Below are 24,114 nucleotides of genomic sequence, written 5' to 3' on the forward strand. Positions count from 1 at the left end.
TCAAAGATCTGTAGCTTCTGACTCAGGCTAAAGAAGTTATAAAAACCTACTGATCCAATATTTAGATTCATAATGCAGTCATTTTTGCCAAAAGAGAAGTGCAGGATTGGAAGGAATGACTTAGGTAAGATTTTCCTCCTTCCAGTATCCAGGGACATTTTATGTAATTTCAGTCCTGGCATTATCATTTCTTCTCTGAGGTTGAAATTACTAAGGAAATGTTGAAAAGGAGAGGCTCCTGGGATTAAGCCCTAGTCAGGATCACCTTAGAGGAGACCTTGGAACTGATCTTTGCATCTGGAATCCTCTTTAAATAGATATTTCCAGAGCATAGTATATTTCATTTCAGGGTCTGGAAATATGCTCTAGACTAAATGACATTGGTAGAGGATCTGGTGTGGTCTTGTTGTTCTTCTTTCTTAAAAATTTTTATTTGTTCTTTTTAATTGTACATGACAGTAGAATCTATTTTGATATATTTATACAAGCATTGAATATATCTTATCCTAATTAGGATCCCAGTCTTGTGGATGTTGAAATTCAATGTTGAAACACAATGTTGAAATTTAATGTGGTATATTCATATATGTACCTGTGTGTGCATATATATATATATATATATATATATATATATATATATATATATTTGCGGGTGGGGGGTGTACCAGGGATTGAACTCAGGGGCACTGAGCCACATCCCTAGCCTTATTTGGTATTTTATTTAGAGACAGGGTCTCAGTGAGTTGCTTAGTGCCTTGCTTTTGCTGAGGTTGGCTTTGAACTTGTGATTCTCCTGTCTCAGCCTCCCAAGATGCTGGGATTACAGGCATGTGCCGCCGTGCCCAGCTGAACATATGTTCTTATATGTCAGATTAATTCTGCAGCCTTTCCTATTCCCATCCCTCTGCTTTTCCCTTCATTCCTCTTTGTCTTATTCACTGAACATCTATACTCCTCTCTCCTCTTGCTGTGGCTTAGCAAACACATATCAGAGAGAACGTTACACCTTTGGTTTTTTGGGATCGGCTTATTCTACTTAGCATGGTAGTCTCCAGATCCATCCCCAAATATGGAATACTTCACAAATTTGTGTGTCACTTTTGTGCAGAGGCCAATAATCTCTGCACCATTCCAATTTTAGTGTATGTGCTGCTGAAGGGACCATAGTCTTATTTTTCTTGAATGATAATTTTGAACAATGTCCACAGACTGCTTCATTTGCACTCCCCTAATTCTTCCCCAGCATGGACTCTAAGGCAAAAGTCATGGAAAAGAAGATTTGGGAAATTTTTGCTGCCTCGTTGCAGGTTTTCCATTGGATGGGATATTGGTGAGGAGTTATTGCTTTATTTGTCCCCCTTAGATTGAAGCCACATTCCAGTGGCCGAGTCAAAAAGTAGTAAGTGCTGTGTGAAGAAGCTTAGAGTAAGCTACCTCTTGTTCCCCCCATCCTCTACTTGAGTCTTCGTGGCAAAATATATAGAACCAAAATTCTAGAATTTTGATCGCATCCCTGAACTTTATGGAACTGTTCCATAGAAATTCAGTTAAGTTCATCAAATCAGAGCTCTTGCTATGCCAAAGATCTGGTGCTCTAACAAGTATGAAAGGACTTAAAATTTCGGTTTATTAAATATATTCTGTATTTCCCAGTTATTAAATATACTATCCTGCATTTATCAATTAAATTTATTATAAATAGCTTACAGTTCAAGTATAGAGATGAGATACAAGTAAAACATTATGATGTGAATTCATTTGTTCTTCAAAGAGAGTAGAAAGAACCATATGGGCAAAGGGCATTATTTAGAGGTGGCTCTTGGAGAATATGTAGATTTTTTTGCAAGGATTGAGAATAAGAGCATTTAAGGAAGAAAGACTAATTAGTCCTAAAGCATAAAGCATAAAAATTTAAACATGCTGAGGAAAAGCCAAGATACTCAGGGTGCCTAGGAAAGGTTAGTGAAAGCAAAAGAAGAATATAATATTGGAGGTGGTTATGGAAAATTGCAAAAGCCACACTGAGCTCTTATGGACTTTCTTAAGATTTTTAGAACAGGAATATGATACTAAAACAGAGTTCAATGTTAGGAGGCTTATGTCTGTAGATCAGGTGGGAAGAAGGGTATGAGAGGGAAATAAGAAATAAAAGAGAGTCAGGGTATACATTCAATGAAGAAAAGATGTAGAAATCAGGTGGTAAGGAAAGCTGTGACATCAGAAAAGTAATAAAGGAATGCATGTGAGGAACATTGTGCAGGAGTAAAGGTCTAGATGCGTGGACAAGAGGGATTGCAAGAGTTTAACAACTGGGGTGACAGTAATGTCATTATCGACATGAGAGTCTGGGAGGAAAAGGATCATATTTGGATAAAGTGAGAAGGTAATTCCTTAGTTTTTGTCATATGTAGAAACTACATTAATCTCTATCAAATTTCATATCCTGGATTGCCTTTATTTTGACAACTAAAAGTTAGGAGACTCTCATCTAATACACATTTATATATGTATGTGTGTGTGTGTGTGTGTGTGTGTGTGTGTGTGAGAGAGAGAGAGAGAGAGAGAGAGAGAGAGAGAGAGAGAGAGAGAGAGAGAGAGAGAGAGGCCAAGACAGATAGAGACAGAGGAATATATAGTGATACAAAGGAAGGAAAGGAGATAGAAATGGTAGATATAATGAATGGGGTTGGAGAAGGACAAATATAACTCAGTTTTAAGAATTTTCTGTAGACAGTGTGTAGTGTCTAAAGAATTAACTCTAAATCTGCTCCTGAACTCTATATGTTTCTTTCTCTTCTTAGGTTAAGGTAATAAAGTTATTATCCCAGCATGAGCCAATTAGTTTACAGTTTCCATGGGCATAGACCACATCCTGGATTGCCATTTGCTAAATGTGCCTTTATGACCACAGGTGCAACTCAGAAAATGTAGTGTTAGTATAATTAGTCATAAATTCATCAGTGCTTCTGAAAAGAACAGAAACTATTGACATAGCAAGTGTAGCATTCCTTTATACCTGGAAAACAATATATATTATTTATTTCCAAACCCATGAGTTTTTACTGAGTAAAATAAATATTTGATCTGAATGTATCTTGATTCCATTAAATTATGCTCTACATTTTGTATAATTTGGGTCATATTCTAAAACCATTTAGATTTCTTGCTTTGGCAAGGAATTGGTTGTTTTGGATGATTTATTTTGTCAGAGAAAAAAATTATTCATCCACTTTGGATCTTGAAATGATCACTTAGTCAAAAGAAAGATGAAGATCTGGCTTTGGAGAATTCATTATCTAGTTTTTAGTTCAAAAACTATGTTTGGAGTTATTTGTGTCATAGGACCTGGAATCAAGAAATGATGCTAACTTCATGTCTCAGTTTGTTTGTTAAGGGAATGCCTAGGCACATCAGTCATATTGCAGGATGATTTGAAGTTTCTGCTCTGAAATCAAACTCTCTGTGTATGGACTTCTCTACCACTAAGTTACTATGTATGTGAAACCCTAGGAAGTTCTGTAACATCTTTGTGGCTCATTTTTTTTTAATCTGGGAATGGGGGCAGTAATAATCCTGATGAGTCATTGTGAGAATTAAAGGAGGTGATCTTTGTAAAGTTTTTAGAACATAGCTTAGCCAATATTGTTACTATTATAACTTATTTCTCATTGAGAGAATTAAAACTCCAGTGCTCTGAAACACAAGCTGTGTTATTATTATTATCAAAGTGTTGAAAAATTTGAAGAGTAATTGTTACTTATTTTTTCCCTAGAGATAGTGTCTATGATTTTTTTTTTTGTATCTACTCCTTTATATTTCAGCTTTTAGTCCAAGATGGAATGAAACATTCACATTTATTATTCAAGTGCCAGAATTGGCATTGATACGTTTTGTTGTTGAAACTCAAAGTTTACTAACTGGAAATGAATTTCTTGGGCAATATACTTTACCAGTTCTATGCATGGAAAAAGGTAATGCTCTTAAAAGTAAGATGATTATGTGAACATTAAACATACCTTGTCTTTATCAAAGGCACACTTTGAAATACCAAACACCTCTATCTATTGAAGTAAGATGTAAAGGAAAATTTATGTGTTCACACTTATTTTCTTTCCATGGAGTTTCAGAAATGTCTTCTCATGTGGAAGGTAGAGTGGGGATGTGGGCTTCCTAGGAACACTTAAGTAAATAAACGTGGTGTGTGTGTGTTTCTTTACATGGATCATAGTTCTCTGTCTCAGTGAAGAGTAGTCATAACTACCATAGGAAATAAGGGAAAGGGATCTGACTGATGGAAGAGGCAATGATTCCCTCTTGCCTGAGGAAAAGAGACTGGGGCCAGAGATGATCCTTGTCCCACCCTTTCCCCAGGGCTGCCAGGGTGATTTATACTATGCTCCTAATTACCTTGCTTCAGCATGCTTACTTTTCTAACACCATCTGAGATGTACCTAGGAAACAGAGTCTTCTTGAAGCAGAACAGTGGCTAATTTTGGAGTATGCTGTGTGCTCAGTTCAGGCGCACATAATTCTGGAAGTCAGAATAGAAATTGCAAATATTTAATTTTTTTGTGTGGGAAATTAACATTCAAGATGGAACTATAATTCCACAGCCATGGTTTTAGGTGTACATTTAGAAAAAAGCACCTTCTTTCTCAGTAGCACTTTTGGGTTCATAACTGATTAATTTGTTGTTATTATTTTAATTCAATACAATTCCTTTTGCAGGTTACCGCCGTATTCCTCTGTGTTCCAAAACGGGTGAGAGTCTTGAGCCTGCTTCACTGTTTGTTTATGTTTGGTACATCAGATAGCAACAGAGAATACCTGACACATTGTTAGCTATACACCAGAATAAAACAGCCAAAATGAATGTTCATAGCTTTTCTTTTTTTTTAACATAAAGCAAAATAGTTATGTATAAAAACAGAAATATTGAACTCATTCACTTCATCAGGACTTTGCTTTAAATAATGCAAAATAGAGCAGTGGAAAAACAAAAACAGGCACTTCAGTGGGTTCCCCTTTTCCCAGGTGGGGTTCTTATCTGCTGGTTCTCTGTCCTTATCACCAACACTGCTTTTTCAACTTGCTTCCATCATTTTTAATGAGTAGAACTTACAGGCTTTTAAAACATGTCTGATTGTATAAGATATGTTGGCAAATATTTAACAGTATGAACGATGTGAAGTCTGAGTGTTTTAACTCCCAGGCACCCACTACTGCATATTTTAGTGAGAAGAAATTAGATTGCCAGACCTTCTATGCCCTTTTTTATCCTTGAGAGTAATTAGCCCTGAATTCTCATGCTAGTTCTTAGATACTGTGCACTGGATTTGGTACCCTGTAATTATACAGACATCTTTATAAGTGCATATGAAATTGATGTGCATTCAAACTATATTTAGGCTCCATATCTATAAAAGAAAGCTACTATGGTGCCTTGCATGCTTGGAGCTTGAATTAATTTGCAATATTCTGATTCTCTACTAAGTGAGCTTTCAAGACTGTTTCTGGGTCAGCACAAGATTCCTGTGCTACTTCTCACACTGGACTTCTCACCACCATCTGCAGAACTTTGCTTTACTAAATGCTATGAAAAATATGAATCTTTTTTAACTGTTCTTCAAAACACCAGAGGTTTTAGCACTTATCCTGCCATATTGTTGTCTCATGTGTGATGTGTGAAAGCCCTCAGGACAATGTTCGATAAATAAAGGTGGTCTCCAGTAGATACTTGTTGAAACTAAATCCAATCTTTGGACAAAACAAAACAAAACAAAAATGACTATTTGTTTGAGCTGTATACTAATGTATTATTTCTTGATGACCACAAAATGTAAAATAACCCATCAAGCATATTTGATATTTGTTTACCCTCAGCAACAAATATTAAAAATACAAATACCTGTGTGAATTTAAATTTCCAAGCCATAAATAGTCAGATATATCTTAGATTACTCAATGCTTAACTTACAGATTCACATGAACTGTCTGGATTTAATTTTTTGGAAAATTAATATTCCACAGAGTGCATTTTTCTCAGTAGGCATTCACAGCCAGTTCTTAGAGGGATGTTTCCAGTTTGCAGATGACGATAGATCTTATTTAAATCATCTGTTGTCCAGCCTGACAGCAGGTGGGATGTTCAGCTCATTGACCCAAGACCTTCTCTAATTTTCTAAAGCCATTTGAAAATCTGCAATCTCATGAGATTTGAAGACTTTCATCAAGTGAGTTTTGCAGGAAAATTCATTAATACTACAGTGAAATTAACTTCTATTTCTGGTCTTCACCATGCAGCTCTGAAATAAGGGAGAAAAAAGGTTGCATTTCCTTATCTTATCTTCAGGTACCCATCAAACTCACCTCAGTGACTTTGAAAACCAACTATTTCATTTTTTAATATTTTACTCTCCATCAGAAATACAATTAAGAGTGCAGTATTCTTGTCCAACAATCTTATAATGTCTTATGATTTTTTTCCCACAAGAACCTTTAATACATAGTACATATAGAAACTCCATGACCAAGGAATGTTCTCACGTTTAGAGAAGATTGGGAATAGTGTGAGAAGCCAGCTTTGACTCTTCCTTTTAAAGCGTAATTCATTTTGTAAGGAACAGTAATGTTATGAGTTGAGGAAAAAAAGAAGAAAAGACTAAATGAACTCCTGGACTGTGGTGACTGAAGACCTTTTAAATTAAACTCAGTTTAAATATGAGTTCCTGGGGTCAGTGTTGTGGCTCAGAGGTACAGCGCTTGCCTAGCATGTATGAGGCACTGGGTTCAATCCCTGGCTCCACATTAAAAAAAACAAAAATAAAATAAAATAAACAAATAAAATAAAGGTATTGTGTCCATCTACAACTAAAAAGAAAAAAAATCAGACTTTCAGGGAAGCCAACCATATTCTCTCAGATAAAGTTGTATTCCTTGGTTTATGCTTCCTTACAACTGATAAAAGTGACAACTAGGAACTGACTTTGCACCATCAACTAGGCCTTGGAGATGCTGGGAGCGGGATCTGGTTCAGTGTCAGGATGAGGTGTTTCCTTGCTGACCCTAATGACTTTGCAGAACATCAGTTCCAAACAAGGTTGTTCTATGTTATGGAGCAACAGGACAAAAGCAGAAGATCCCTTTTAAATCATGACTCAACACATTTCAACAAGTATGAATATTTTCAAAACACAAAAATGCCCTATATTGCCAAGTGTGGTGGCACATGCCTGTAATCCCAGTAGCTCAGGAGGCCGAGGCAGAAGGATCATGAGTTCAAGGCTGGCTCACCAATTTATCGAGGCCCTAAGCAACTCAGTGGGACATCTTCTCTAAATAAAAGGGCTGGGGATGTGGCTCAGTGGTCATGTGTCCCTGGGTTCAATCCCTAGTTAACAAACAAACGCTATCCTGGAACGGGAATGACTTGGTTCTTTACCTTTTGTTTCAGTTGGTTCCTGTGTGTAAGATTTAGTCCAGTCATACCATTGCCCTCTATTTTTGATGACATTCAATATAGAGGAGAGCTTTACTTCCTTGACCCTCCCCTACATTGTCTAACATGGCCTGAATGCAAGAGTGAGTCTTGCTAACACCCTCCTGTGGAAACAACTCTTGATCCCCTATAGCATGCACCTCAATGAGCAATGAAACCAGGTGTGTGTCCCCAGTGGTCTGTGGCTAAAGAAGAATGACACAGACTCTTCTTTACTTTGTATGGATCAGTGTGATGGGAAGTTTTACTATGTTGCTAATGTTGAGCTTTTCTTTTTTTCTTCTTGTGTTTTTGGGGCTCAAACAGGAAACACGTAGAGCATGGTCTCCTCACCTAGACTTACCCTGACGTCTATCTGGGGAATGGTGGGCACTAGGGGATAAATGACAGGCTTGTTGCTGAAGAATGAAGTAATCTTTCTCTGAAAGAGATGTAGTGAAGCTTCTCTGTAGCCATGAAAAGAAGATTTCTATTTGAAATTTTGGTATATGGAAGAACATATTTTTAAAGGAATGCAAAACATGCACCCCCAAAAGGGCTTCCAGCAGGGGAGATTTGGGAGCCACACTGGGAAGAAGCTCATGCAGTTAATACAGAGAAAATGGAGTTTCACTTTTGAGTGAAACTTTAATAGTGGGCTTGAAAAACGGATATTTTATTTGGGGAATATATGAACTGGATTCCATTCTTCAAGAATTCTTAAGACCCTCATTTTCTTGGTACTGCAAAAACATTTGTTGAATTGCATTACTTTCAAAGTAATAATCCTCTGGAAGTCTGTCTATCAACAAAGGATTCTTAGTTCTTAGAACTAAGATGCATTCTGAGTTCTTGGAACACAAAATATGAGCCGTTTGTGAAACTTGGTTCTGTAAGGACTTTGGAAATTTTTCATTTCAAACACCAAAGGGGTGAATTGAAGTGGAATTTGAATGTTTGAGGAGATTGGTCATTTGTGTGTCTCCTGTCCTTATACACCAGCCTAGCACACAGTGGAGAGTTGGTTATAAATGCCTCAACTACCTATCATTTTCAGGGATTAGTGTCTCTGTCTGCCTTCAATTTGTGCACAATTTAATTCATATACTTCAGTTATCTTTCCCATTCTTGTCCCAAGACAGTCACTCTTCTAATGTGATAGACACTATATCTGTAGTGTTAGCAGGGCCTAATGTGCACCTAGTATTAAATATAAATTAACCATAATCCTTTCTGCAATCCTACATTACATGGCATTAATGAACCAGAGCCAGAGACACTGATTTTCCTGTGGTCCATAGTAAATGAAAGAACCAGGAATATTAATCCAGACTAGTCTGAAAGAAAAGAATATTGTCACTTACCTTACACAACCCAAAAGTAATCATAAACTTAAACCTAAAAGTATGAAACTTCTAGAGGAAAGCAGATGAACTACCTTTGTAACCTTGGGGTAGGTTGCAAAGGTTTTGTGGAACATTTAATGATTGAAACATAAGAGAAATAGTAAATGGGACTTCATCAAAATAAAAATTTTTGCTTTTTGTAATACATCATAATGAAAAGATAAGTTACAAAATATGAAAAATATTGTAACACACACAAACACCCAGACACATCACCACCATACACATTAAAAGATAATCTAGTAAGAAAAATGGGCCAAATATTTGAACAGGCACTTTCTTTTTTTAAAATTTTTAATTTTTTTTAGTTTTTGGTGAACACAACATTTTCATTTTATTTTTATGTGGTGCTGAGGATCAAACCCAGTGCCCTGCTCATGCCAGGCGATCATGTTATCACTTGAGCCACATCCCCAGCCCTGAACAGGCGCTTTCTACAAGAAAATATGTGAATGACTGGTGAACATATGAAAAGGTGACCAACATGAGGGGAATGCAGAGTAGAACTCCAAGGGCATGAGGACTCCTGCAAAACGAGGCTGTCACCAAAGCTTCCCTTCACCTCTATGTCAGAAAGACTTCAGATATGTTGCTCAGAGTAGCGGTCATGAGTTTATTAGAAGGGATAGGTAAAGGGAAAAGGGGTCACTCTCAAGGGAAAGAGTGGGTCCTCTCAGAGAGGAAAGGGATGGTGCACCCTGGTGCCCTCCAGTTTCATTGGAGGTCCCAAGGGAATTTCCAGAGTGTCCACCTCTTGACTTTTGATTGACAGCAGGACAACATCAGACTTTCAAGTCTCCACTGTGCATGACAACTCAAGGTCACTTTGGTCCATGTTGGCTAGTTCTAGTTGGAACATGCTCTTATAGATTTTATGGGTGGGGGAATTATTCTTACCTCTCTGAGTTCTCGGTTCTGGTCTGTGTAAGGTTTACAAAAGTCTTCCCCATCTTCAGGGCAACCTGTGCTGCTGTTATCGGAATTTTGGGTCTGCATTTCTCCTGTGTATAACAGGTAGTTTGCTGAGGAATATAATGTACATACCCTGACTACTCGTCAGACAGGTCTTAAGGTAAATTTTTTTTTTGAAAGAGAAAGCATGTGGGGTCAGCTCATTGGGCCCAGTTTATAGAATTATTCTTTTAACCTCATGTTCCCACTGTTCATGTCTATCTGATCCCTGACAAGGAGTTCTCATTAGAATGACTAAAATAAAACAAGACTGATCATACGAAATGTCGGGAAGGACATGGACAAACAGAACTCTTGCACACTGCTCGTGGGAATGCAAAACCGGACACTTAACTTTGCAAAGAGTTTGGCAGTTTCTTAAAATGTTAAACGTTCACCTATCAAATGACTCAGCCATTTCACTCCTGGAGACTCAGCCAAGGGAAACAAGACCACATATCCACACGGAACCCTTACATGATGATTGTGGGAGACTAAAATATCCCACCCCAAATGTATTTCTTTGGCATATTTCAGGTTGATTATTCAGAGAACCCGCAGGCCTCTGCAGACTCAGGAATGGCTCTGGAGGTCAGCTCTTTTGTAGAAGAAATGCAGATCCATAAAGGAAAACTACGTTAGTGAACTAAACTGCCAGCAGATACAGGCTTTTCTGTCTGTTATTTCCCTTTCTTCTGGAAAGATCTCTTCATAGGGAGAAGGAATTGGGGGTCTCATATCTGTCCTGCACACAGATTACCATAGGTGGCTGTTATCTGGGAGACTTTATCTACATAAAAGGGCAATCAGTGCTTCTCCTCCCTCTGCCAAAGCCTGTTGCTGCTTCCCTTCTCCCCAGAAGCCCAGACCACAGCCCTTCATTTAGCTCTGCAGCTGCCCAGCCCTCCTTGAGTCTTTCTGTGTATGTGTGGCTTCTGTGTTTAGGTACATTAATAAATTTTTTATTTTTTGTTAATCTGCCTGTTGTCACCTTATTTATAAAGCTTTCAGAGGGAAAGAATAAAACTTCCCTACACTGTAAATAACAACTTTATTTACAATAGTCACAAACTGGAAACAACCCAAATATCCATTAGTAGGTCAATGGATAATAAATTGTGTTATATGCATATAATAGAATACTATTTAATGCAGCAAAGGAATAAATTATTGATACATGCATTAATATCAATGAATTTCAAAAATCATTAAAATGAATGACAGAAGGTAGGCAAAACCTCCATTTATTTAAAACTATAGAAAATGCAATCTGAAATGACAGAAAGTAAATCACTGGGATTGGGAATGGATTAAAAAGGAGCCACAAGGAAACTTTTGGCATTGATGAAATGTTTTCTTGGTGACATTACGAAAATGGTTTAATTTCAAAACTAATCAAATTATAGTTTAAATATGTGAAGTATAATAAACTTCAATCAAATCTCAAAAGCTGAAGAACTATAAATCATAAAAATAAATGGTTCCAGCTCTCTTTTGGGCATTCTGACTACTAACTTCCATTAATGATATATGAAGGGTTTACTTTGCTCAAATGTGATGATATGTTCGATATGTTTTCTAACAGCAGTATTAGCCAGCCCTCTAATCTGATCAAGTGATTGAATCCTCCCTAAGTGGGAGAACATATGATTGAATGAATACTGAGCACAGAGCACTGTTCTAGACTGTGGGATGCTGGGTTTGCCGGCAACTTGTTTGGAATTGCTTGTAGGATATTTATAGCCAACCCACAAATTCTCAATACTATTTATTTAACCCCTGAAAATTGTATTTCTCATATTCTGCTAATTGACACATCCTTATATAGATATAGGCAGGTACATTTGAAGTATTTTACTACATATTTGTGACTAGCCATCTTTGGAATGTAAACTCTTGATTAGAGTTTTTAAAAATGTTAATTCACTTCTTTGGTAGTTTGATTGAAACTAAGTTTTGCACACACAAATGCATACATTATTCTATATGCACAAACACACATGCATCCATGCACACACATGTTCACAAGTACCACGTTTTATGCTGAAATTAATAAATTATAGATATTTAAAACAAAGGATAGATTTGTGTTTGAACATTTTAGATCTATCTATTTAAGTTACTCTGCTATTTTTGTCCTCAGTCTTGACAAGTGATTCTCAACCTTATTTGCACACTGGAGTCATCTAGAACATTTAAAACTTTTGAAAGGGTCCTTTTTTTGGATTTTTTTGAGGTACAGTATATGAATCAATTTAACCATTAAACATATGAATACATTATATTCTTCCTCAAGCCTGTGTTTTTCATGCCTTTCCAAACTAATTTCTAAAATTTTTCTATTTCAACCAAATTAATTTTCTTTGAATTCTCCTATATGTACCATCTTGGCAAACATTTCTGCAGTTTAATTTATTCTGACCAGTCCACGCACAGTTTAGATTTTACAGCAAACTTCTGGAAAACCATCGTGGATTAGCTTCATCTAAGCCAGACATTTTTTGCTGGATCCTGCAGATCTATTCCCATCCTGCTGCACCTTGCTCTCTGCCTAGGGATGGGTCTGAATGGGCTACATCCAGGGATTCCTGCACTGGTTTCCTGTTGGGTCAGGCCATGTGGAGAAGCCCACTGGGAGACTAAAGGGATGGAAGAGGTTAGGACATCTATTCCTCTTCTTCCTTCCAGATGAGATCCCCTGTGGGTGGTCATGTTCCTCAATGTGGTTTGGTACCCTTCTGGTTTCTAGTCAATAGGAAATTCAGAGTCAGTAATGAAAATGTCAAAGAATGAAAATAAATGTTCTGATTTTCTTGTATGTTCATTCAAGTGTGATTTGTAGTGGGAGTAGAAATCAGCTTGCACCATATGGAACGTTAAAAGTATAGTAAATGATACAAATTATTTTTAGATAGTTGTTATACAGCGAGTTTAGACTATTTTCTTCTTTTTTGAGTTATTTGACTTTATCTAGACTCTATATTGAAATTGACATCATCAGAGGATCACACATTAAATGTTCTAGTGAGAAATGAGTTAGCATATAACATAATGAGTAGAAGTAAAGAAACAATCCATCAAAAGCCTAACCCTTATCTTAATTCAGGAAATGTTTGGCTAAATGAGCAGTGAAGACTAATAATGAATAGTAATAGAGGTGCTGAGAATTTAGTTAGAATGAGTACCAGCTGGATTTTCTCATAAAAAAACATAAAAAACAGTTTTCTGAAGAAATACATGCTAGTTCTACAAAACTGGGAAATGTCCAAAACTATAAAGTTAAAAATCATGATCTGCAACAAAATAAAATAATTACCTTTCTTTCAAGTTTGTCTTTGAAATCTAATCCCCAGTGTGATGGCATTAAGAGATGGGGGCCTTCTGGAGGCGCAGGTGATTAGGCTGTGAGTGTGGAGCTCTTACACATGGAACTGGTGCCCTTAAATAAGAGGCCTGAAAGAGCTTGTTGGCTGACTCCATCCTGTGAGGATGCAGAGAGAGGGTCTGTGCATGAGGAATGGGTCCGCACCAGATGCCCAATTTGCCTGCACTTTTATCTTGGAATTCTCAGCCTCCAGAACTAAATGTGCATTGTTTATAAGCACTTTGTTTATGGTGTTTTGTTATAACAGTCTGGATGGATTAAGATCGTTTTTGTTTTTTTTTTTTTGCAGTTTGAAAAGATATTCTAATCTCCTTTTTCTTCATTATTTCTCTAGAGCTAGAGTGTTCCTTAGAATTGTCTTCAGTAATGGGATTGTTTCATATCTGAGCTGTCTACAAGGGAAGCCACTAGCCACATGTGCCTGCTTGTCATTTGTGGCTAGTGAAGAAGTGAATTTTTAGTTTCTCACTATTTTGGTTAATTTATGTAGCTGCATCTGGCTTGTGTCTACTGCAGTGGAGGGCATAGGTCTCAAATGTGGGATCACTTCTGTTCTTCCCAGATTCAGGCAGGCCTCTTTCATTATGCTGACTGACTCATACACAATCCCTTAGCACACAATGCCATGGTCACAAGTTATTTTTCTGACATGTTTATTTCTTCCCACCTCCTACTCTGTTGTGTATTCAATGCAAACGACAACAACAACAAAACCCAACCAAACAATATCTTCTTTGTATAGCACTTAGTCTACAAAAATGCTTTTGTACACATTAGTTTTATCTTCATAATACGCTTAACTAGAAACTTAAAAAAATAATTTTCCCAAGTATAAGGCAGACCCCAAATGGGTATAGTTAGGCTCCTTTACCTAGGCTTCTGGAAGGCTATGTTTTTAGTATGCAGCCAGGTTATGAACACCCTGATTTAATGTATATACTCAAGGTCGTAAACATTTGCTTGTGAGCATGTGTTCACTTATGTAACCTGTTGGTAATGAGCCTTCGTTGTTTGGCCTACGTATAAAAAAAGGCCTATGGAAAGACTCAGGAAGCTGGAGTTGGAAGTCTAGCTTCCACCTCCGAAGAAAGCAAGTCTGCTATCCCAACTGTGCCTCACATCTTCCACCTGCTGGGATCCCAAATCTGTTTCCCAGTTTCCTGAGACTCAGCTCCCAAATTGTTGAGTCAGCAGAATCCCACACAGGTGAGAGATACCTCAACCCTGGAGGATGGGTGGGGAAAGAGGGTACCTATGGCCACCAAGCAGTACATATCACTTGGCTATTGTAGTCCAATTAACATGGACTTCTGTGGAGAATTGGGGTATGGTGGATCAGTTCCCTGTGAGCATAGAGAAGGCTTTACAAGCACTTAGCGCCCACTTACCAGACTGTGCCACTCAGAAGACAACGTGACAAGTGGGTTGAATTTTTCTGACTGTTCTATGGGTGAACATGGACCCAGGGGGTGAACTATGAAAGGAGTGGTGGAATCCAGGTGTGGCCCATGACCAAGGAGAAAGATGGCAGTGTTGGTGTGAACCCAGCAGAGACACAGCCTGAGGAGCTACACACATGGCTGATGGAGACAGGAGACAGGTGTTACAGCTCTAAGAGCAAAAACTGATGCAGCTTTGTGACAGACTGCCAGGACAGGGAATTGCAAGATAAAGGAGAGGTTTTGGAAGCCACAGTATGGCCACTGGAGGAGGATCTCCAGTATACTTTGAAAATACCCCTCTGTCTTCTACGGTGTGCGATGGAGTCAGAAGAGGAGAAGGAAGGGGTTCAATACCTGGAAGCCTGGTGAGTGGTAATGCAGAAAATTAAAAAGCAGCAGCCAATCGCTCTGGTGAACAGCTGTCAGGATCAGTACAGGTAACTAAAATCCATCATGTTTCATCTGCCAAGTGGAGTAGGTGGGCTTGGGAAAGCAATTTAGACAGAGGCCAGGAGAGCCCCTGGCTGCTTTACTGTTACACATGTGAGATTTGGGGTGGATGATGTTATGCATAGTGCCCTAAAAATGGGTTATAGCAGAGGTTGCAAAACCATCAATGACATGAAGGCATTTAAATGGGCCAGGAAAGCCTAGGTGTGCTAGGAGCTGGCCAGGACAAGAGACTTTAGGAAATGCTAAACTGTGTTATCTATGTAGGTAAACCAGAAACATGCCATTCCTTGGAGGTAAAGCACCTATACTGTCCAGTGTTTGTTATACTGATGTCCTCAACTATGGACAACTGCCTGTGTGGATGGCAGAGGCTGTGTAACCAAAGACAGACACAAACTAGCTTGACACTGGTAAAAGAGAAAATAGCTGATGAGGTGAGCTACACACGGTCTAGATGATGATAGAAATGAAGTATCCCCAAGAGTGATATATGCTGACAGCTGTGCTATGTGTCAGGGCCAAGTTCTCTGGGAGCTGAGCCACCAGGAACAGGTGACTACAGGGCATATTACTGGCCATGTTCCCCTGATTGGCCCAGGGAATGATGAAGCAGATGTTTTGTCTGGGGTGCAGTGGTTGAAACAGGCACTTCCCACCAACCTGGCAGCTTGGTTGCACTGCTGCCTACCGCACGCAGGTGTGAAAATCATGTGGAATGTAGTTAAACAGTGGGGTCTGCCTTTGATGTGGAGCACTCATGATTTGCCCTTGGGAGCGTCATCATCTTTGATCCTTTGGAGCCACAGATGGTCAGGTAATGTGTGGGCAGGTCACCTTGACATAATGGTAGGTTGACTACATTGTTCCTTTACCAGCGTTGGAGGGGACCATGTTTACCTTGATGGCAGTTGATATAGCTTATTTGCCTGGCCCAGTGTTCAAGCAAATCAGTGTAGTACAAGGCCCTGATAGTGTTAATGGCCTTATGCATCCAGCCCCTCACACTAGAGAGTGATCATAGGCCAGGATGTGCTGTGATGGGCAACTCAGTTACAGAGTCAATGAAGCTGCATGTCTCATGTCATCCACAGGCTGCGCGCATAATAGAGATGTAATGGCCTGCTTAAGTAAGGACCTAAAACTGCGCTCAATCCACATTTCATGAAGGGATGGATACAGCATTTCTGAGTACTTGTACGAGGTCTGAATGAGTATCCCTCATGAGGGACCAACTCCTATGGGGGCTTTGCTGCTCTGCACAGTGTCCCCGATACAGATCCAAGTAACAACAAAACATGTTGTACTTAAGCTTGGATTTGGGCAGCAAGGGAATGTTCTTTTTCCTGCTACCACTGGATTGAATGAGGGGCAAACTGTGAATTGGACATGGCCTTGGACAACACAGGCTCCCTATCTTTACTGGATAGCTCTGTTAGCCCCACGGGGGAAAAATTTGAAATGTGATCTCCTTGTGACACCATGGGTAACTAGTGAATGGCCCCCTCAGATACATGTTATCTGGCCAGGTCCTGCAAATGGGACATAGATTTTAAAGGGCACTTTTGTCATTTACCTTTGGCCAGTTAAGAGTTCCCCAATGCTGGCACACACAGAGCCTACTGAAGCAGAAGACCAAGCTGTATGAATATGGTGTTACTCTGTCAGGCAAGCCACCCCAGGTGTTGACTGTGCTTTTCCAAGACTCAAAGCTGGCATGGATTCTCCTGGATAGATATGATTTGCCTTGCTTAGTGCCTTTAACTACTTTGTCCTTTCATCAGTAGGTGTGATGAGTCCAATGCCATCATGGACTCTGCACACACCTAACCTAGAGTAGTGAATACCTGCTTGGTCTGCACTGAAGTGCCTGTGAGTTCTGCTGCTGAACTACCCCAGACTATGATCCTTGACAATTGAATGTGGCTGAGAAAGACTTTCATCGCTACTTCAATATGGGATGAAACTAAGGCAATGGCTTTTAGTAATCCTAGGCAATGGGGTTTGTTTTCTGGTTGTGTATTGTTGTGGCTTCTATGGTTGCTGTGGCCCATGGATGTGGGGCTCTGCTCTTTACACTAAGGGATCATTGCTGAAGACTTCAAATGTGTGGACTGAAGGGGTGGATTATAGGGCAGGCCCAAGATGGCTATAGATAGACTCCCTTGCTAAGACTTCCAGTGGCTATGTTTTTAGTATGTAGCCAAGGTCATGAACTTTATTTCAGCATATGTACTCAAGGTCATACACGTTTGCTTATGAGCATGTGCTCACTTATGTAACCTGTTGGCAATGTGCCTTCTTTGCTTGGCCTATGGAAAGACTCGGGAAGCTTGGACTGGGAGCCTTGGGGCTGCTGCCAGCTCTGAATAGAGCATGTCTACAATGCCTTGCATCTTCTTTCACCTGCTGGGATTCCAAATCTGTTTCCCAGGGTCTGAGCCTCAGCCCAGCACAAAGTGAAAGCTTATTTGTTTGAAGAAATAAAAGAGTTCATTTGAAGGACTGTCAATATAAATGTTGGGGCATCAGAAGTGTTGAGAGCCACAACCAAAGGGGCCCCAGCAAACTTCCAGCTGCCGGCTGATGACTGGCTCACAGCGGCCCCAGCAACATCTAGCTGATTGGCTCCTCTGCGGTGATGTTTATTGGGCTGTTTCCCTGCCCTTCAGACTGCCAGCTGATGATTGGCTCACAGCGGCCCCAGCAACATCTAGCTGATTGGCTCCTCCACGGAGCTGCTCATTGGGGGACTTCTTTGGCTCCGCCCATGCAACCCAGCCAATCGGCTTCAAGAGCAGGAGGATTGTGGGAGGTGGAGAGGCGGGAGTGTGGGTGAGAGGCTTGTGGAAGCAGGTGGTGGCAGTTGGGCTCTGAGGGTTTTTTCCTGAGGAGCTGTTTTGTTTGGCGTTTGTAGTTGTAAAAATAAAGTTAGTTTCTTTTGACAAGTGGCTCCTGAATTGTGCCCAGCCAGACTGCGGCAAGAAGATCTATTTTGTTCAGTTTAATGGGCCCAAAGTGAGGCAGAACCTCATGGCAGGAGAGTGTGGTGGAGGAGCACTGCTCTGTGACCAGAAAGCAGAGATGAACCTTTCCAGGGCATGACTTCAGTAACCTACCTCTAGCCACTCCCCACCTGCCTACACTTATCACCTAGTCAGTCTGTGCAAGCTAGAATGGATAGATCAGGTTAATACTACTAGTATCATAATTTAATAATTTCACCTCTGAATATTATTCCTACCTTTACCCAGGAGCTTTTGGAGGAAACCTCTTATCCAAACCATAACAAGCACTTCCACCTATCATCACCAATGATGATAACGATAATAGTAATAACAATGATAGTATTAATAGTGACATAAAGACTTATATTCCAAGCGTTGTGTTAAGTGCTTGCCTTGTACTAATTTAACCCTGATAATGATTTCTGAATATTTTACAAATGAAGAAAGACAATAAAGAATAGAGAAGATAAAAATATTCTCCAGGTAGCATGTTGAAGTTATCTTGGGTTGTCACCTCTCATGGTTTATCCACTCCCTTCTAAAAATGAGCTTGCTAAACTAGATAGATAACATTCAAATTCCCCCCCAGCTCTCTCTAACACTTGACAACTGATACATCTAAATCAGTAATTTGATTCTTGGCATCGTACATTTGTGTATGTGAGTGCTCACGTGCATATGTCATTTTCACAACTGTGGAAAAATATAGCAATCGGGTAGAGTAGCTCTTTTAAAAATAGTCATTTTAAAAAACATTTTATTTTTGTACTGATCTTGTTTCAAGGCTGTGCATTTCTATTTAAAGAGTTGATATCTGTTATGCACTAAATGTTTGTGTCTCACCAAGTATCCCTACACTCAACTTTTAATCTCTATGGCATGGCATTAGCAGGTGGGGTCTCTGGGAAGTAATTAGGTTTAGATGAAGTGACAAGGTTAAAACCCCTATTATAGGATTAAGATCATTACGAGAAAAGGAAGGGACACTAGATCTTCCTCTCTTTGCCATGTGAGGTTCAGTGTGAAGACAGCTGTCTGCAAGCCAGGAAGAAGGGTTCTTGCTGACAAGAGGATTGGTGGCACCTGAACTCGGACTTTCCAGCTTCCAGAGCTGTGAAGAATTAATTTCTCTAATGTAGGCCACCCATTCTGTAGTATTTTGTTATCTAAGCTGACTAAAACAATGTTTTTTAGAATATCACTGAGAATATAAATTAGATGAAAATATAAGGATAATTGTGCTTTACCAATTTATAATAAAGGCTAAATTAAAAGTTTACCATTTAGTAAGGATGCAAAGTGACCACATGAATAATTGAAAGGAAATATAGCCCAGTAGATAAAAAGATGGATTCTGGGTCTTAATAACCCAGCTTTATATCTTTCATTGCATACTAGCTATGGAAACTTGGGGAAATTACTCCACTATTTTTTTTGTGTGTGTGTTGTTGTCCAGTTTTCTCATTAGAAGAATCAAGAGAATAATTATTATTACAAAGATAAAATTATATGTTAAGAATTTGGAGCAGTGCATGAGACATGAGTGCCATATAAGTATTAGCTATTATCATCATCATAATCACAGTAATAATAATTATTAATAATACTAATAATTCCTATTAATATTTTTTTTCATTAGCTTTTTCCCAGTGGGAGAAGTTACTCTGATTACCCACCCGGAGCTTCTCTCTTGTTCATTATTTTTCTCAAACATCAACTAATTTCTTTTGTTTCTGCTTACATTTATAATTGAAAGTCTAAAAATGATCAATCAGAAGTTTTGACTGGTGTGAACTCCTTTTGCACTTGTGTATTATTCAGATGAATGGTCAGACAATGCATCAGAGCTGGACAGGCCTGAAATGAGAGTTAGCCAGTAACACTCTTGAGCAATAAATATGGTTTTGGGGTGTAGGCACTGTGTTAGTCAGCTTTTTATGCTGAGATCAAAATACCTGACAAGAACAACTTAAAGGAGGAAAAGCTTATTTTGGCTCATGGTTTCAAAGGTTCAGTTCATAGTGAGCCAATCGCATTGCTCTTAGCACAAAGTGAGGCAGAACCTCATGGCAGGAGAGTGTGGTGGAGGAGCACTGCTCTGTGACCAGGAAGCAAAGAGAGAGGGGAAGGGGCGGTAGGGGAGATGAACCCTACCAGGGCATGACTTCAGTAACCTACCTCTAGCCACTTCCCACCTGCCTACAGTTATCACCTTGTCAGTCTGTGCAAGCTAGAATGGATAGATCAGGTTACTACTATTACTATCATAATTTAATAATTTCACCTCTGAATATTCCTACCTTTACCCAGGAACTTTTGGAGGATACCTCTTATCCAAACCATAACAAGCACTTTCTCCTAGAAAGTAATAAATAGTATCCTTGTTGGCCTGGAGGTGAGTTTTTTTTTTGAGATGAGCAGCATTTTGTTTAGGGAGATGAGTTGCACTATGATCTTTGGGCTTCTTCAGGATGCAGATTTGATCTTCAGTATGTAGAAGGATGATGGTCCAATATCCATGGTCTCTTTGAAGAGGGCAAGAAGCTGTTGAGTGGCAGATCTGGCACTTCAGTGATAAATGACAGGCAGGACAGTGATGCTTTCTGTTCCTATCCTACATGAATAATTTTGATGCAAAATGAATGTAGGTTGGGTTTCATCTGTTTTTCAATAGATGGGAAAGGTTTTCCTTTCAAAAATGTTCTTCATTTGAATCAGAATAAGAATTTGGTAAATTTTAAATTTTTTATTTATATATGACAGAATGCATTACAACTCTTATTACATATGTAGAACACAATTTTTCATATCTCTGGTTATATACATAATATATTCATACCAATTCATGTCTTCATACCTGAACTTTGGATAATATTTTTAAACTGGGAAAATGGCAAAAATATATTCTTAGATTCTTCAACTTTTCAAATAATTATTATCAGGAGGCATGTTTCTGATGAATACAAATATTTTATAAAATTTGATATGTTTCTTTTTAAGAAACAATGTTTTTAATATATTTTAAAGACTATTATTGAAATTATTTCTTTTAAATTGTACTAACTGTGTAGTTCCTGGGAGACACAAAGAATTTATGATATTACAAATGGAGACTGAATAAAAGAGACTCTCAACATAATTATCAGATATGTTAAGTGGAAATTAATATTGAATACATTGGAAATCTGATTATTAGGTACTCTACCCCGAAAGCAAATGGCAGGTGAAAATCTTTGCTCCTATCTGTTTTTCTTCCTCAGGATTCAAAGATGTTTGATCAAGGAGGTATGGTTCCCTGCTCACCATCCTACTGGTTCACCTTGTTCTGTTCACTCCAAAGACAATCAGCTAGAGCCATGGGCAGAATTCCCTGTCACAAAGGCAACCATGGTATGGTGAAGATTGCATGGATTTGTCAGTTAAGTTAGAACTGGGTTTAACTGCTGGATCCAAGGGTATTTCTTAACTTTTTTGAGATCTCATTTAAAAAAATTATTTCTTTCTGCTTTTATTAGGACACCATAGCTATTCATTTTATTTTCAAAATAAAGATACCATTGCTTATTTTGAAAAATTTTTGTGATGATTAAATAATATATGATGGCTAAAGCACAGTGCCTTATACACATTAGGTTTTCAATAAATGTTAATTTCTTCCCCCTTTCTCACTACAGGTGTTGCTAAACATGGGGGTTCACTAAGAAAGGCACTCAAGTATGGTAAAAGAAAAAAAGTCAAAGGTTTTAAAAAGGAAGCCTCTAGAGTAGTTATCTAAAATTATATTCTCAAATATAGTATTTAGTGTTGCTAAAGATCATAACAGTGACTCAGGGTACTTAAATGATAGTAGATAGATTGAGTCACCTGAATTTCAACTGCACTAACTGCCTATCAATCTATAAAAGTTAAAAGTTGATGGCCATTGCTCCTTGGTGGAAAGTTTCTCCCCTTAGTGTTTAATTAAAAGAGTCTACAAGCATATCTCTGAGCAGAGTCATACACTGTAATATCTGTATGTGGTAAAAAATCCCTTACATATTTGAATTATTTCTGACTTCAATGATTAGAAATTTATAATGGTGTCAGCCCTTCTGGTGAGACCCTATTTGGGTCCCCAGTGTATTGAAATATCTTTCATTCTTGACTTGTACTCAGTATTTACGGGAATTCCCTCCCCTCGTTAGCCATTGAGAGTGGACCCTATGTGAGAGTGTAGACTGTACCATCATCAAGAACAGGCGTTTTTAGGTCTGGGCTACCATTACTACATTCTCTGCTTCTTGAGGAATGATTTAAAAATAAATGTTCAATTTTATAACAGTTTTATATTTAAAGAAGAAATTGAAAATTTAGTATGTGGAATTTTCATATATTACATACCCAGTTTAGATTATTATTCATGACCTCACAGGTGCTCTATTCTGAAGAATTGTATGTGTGTCCTTAAGAAGAGTTTGTACCTTGTTGTTGTCTCATTAAGTTTTCTCTATATAACTGTAGTTCTGCTTGGTTTATAGTGCTGCTTAAGTGTTCTTTTTCATTGTTTGTATTTTGTCTAGTTCTATTTTTTTATTGAAAGTGAGACACTGAAATCTTCAAATGTTGTTGAGATGCTATTTCTCCTTTAGTTCTGTCAATTTTTGTTTATATGTTTAGAACTGTTTTATTTTGTTAATCAATTTATTCTTTGATATATAAAATAGATGATTTCTTTTATGTCTCTTGTAACAATTGTCCAAAAAGTCCATTTTGTCTGACATGCTCTTTTGGTTACTTTTTAAGTAAATTTATTTTTTTCATTCTTTCACTTTAAACCTATTTGTGTCTTTGAATCTAGAGTTTCCTGTAGATAGTACATAATTGGGTAATGTTTTTAATGCATTCTTCCAACTCCACTTTAATTGGAGAATTTAATCCATTTATATTTAGCATAATTATAGCCGTGGAGGAACTTACTCCTGCCAACTTCCTTTTTGTTTTCTACAGGTCACATCTCTCATATCCTCAATTCCTCCATTATTTATTTCTTTTTAATTTGGTAGATACAGTAGTGTAACCTTTTGATTTCTGTTTTCTTTCTTTCAGTACATAATTTTTACCTACTTTCTTAATGGCTTATCTGGAGATTACAATTCATGTTTTAATTTATAATGACCTACTTCAAATTAACATCAATTTACTTTTAATAATACACCAATCTTTGATCTAATGAATCTTCATCTTTCTATCAATTTACTTTTAATAATACACCAATCTTTGATCTAATGAATCTTCATCTTTCTATTCAGTGCTGTTATTATCACAAATTTCATCTTTGTACATGGTGTATTCACCTACACGTACATACAATTAGTATTTTATGAAGTTTATTTTAATCAATGTTGGCATATTCTATGGCTATTTTTTTTGTGATTACCCTGGGGATTACATTTAAAATTGTAAAGCTGTAATTAGATTTTACAGCTTAACTTTAATAACACAAAAATTCTCTTCTTTTACAGCTAAGTCCACACTCTTTCCAGTTGTTGATGTATATCTTTATACATTGTGGGTCCAATTACATAAACTAATACTTTATTTTTAGTTAGCTTCTTAAATTATGAAGAAAATGAAATGTGTAGTTATAAACCAAAGTTACAATGATACTAGCTATTATAATTGCCCATTTATTTACCTTTACTATAATCTTTATTTCTTCATACAGGTCTAGTGTCTTTCATTCCAGCCAGTAGAACTCCCTTTAGCTTTTCTTTTTTTTTTTGCTTATTGGAGAATGTCTTAATTTCTCGTTATTGAAGGACAGTTTTGCTGGATATAGAGTTCTTAGTTGATAGTAGGATTATACATTTAAAATGCTAAAAGAAAAGCAACCAAGGGTCTTTTTATTTAATTTATTGCTTTTCCCCTGCTACTTTCAAGATTCTCTATTTTTGGCTTTTGATAGTTTGAACATAATGCCTTGGTGTGGCTATCTTTGAGTTCATTTGTTGAGCTT

At 37.9% G+C, this 24,114-nt stretch overlaps 1 protein-coding gene and 1 pseudogene across 1 annotated transcript in view; one reads left to right on the top strand and one right to left on the bottom strand.

Moving 5' to 3' along the window:
- Positions 1-4,814, top strand: part of Plcz1 (phospholipase C zeta 1) — a gene marked incomplete at its 5' end in the record, with an annotated part of 50,964 nt that extends 46,150 nt beyond the window's left edge. The window contains 2 exons of the mRNA XM_078015857.1: positions 3,822-3,971; positions 4,729-4,814. Coding sequence (XP_077871983.1) covers positions 3,822-3,971; positions 4,729-4,814 — 236 coding nt within the window. The remainder of the gene's footprint in view (positions 1-3,821; positions 3,972-4,728) is intronic.
- Positions 1,064-1,162, bottom strand: LOC120888750 (U6 spliceosomal RNA; annotated as a pseudogene).
- Positions 4,815-24,114: the final 19,300 nt, after the last annotated feature.

This window comes from Ictidomys tridecemlineatus, chromosome 6 (genome assembly GCF_052094955.1).
Source record: "Ictidomys tridecemlineatus isolate mIctTri1 chromosome 6, mIctTri1.hap1, whole genome shotgun sequence".
Taxonomy (NCBI): Eukaryota; Metazoa; Chordata; class Mammalia; order Rodentia; family Sciuridae; genus Ictidomys; species Ictidomys tridecemlineatus.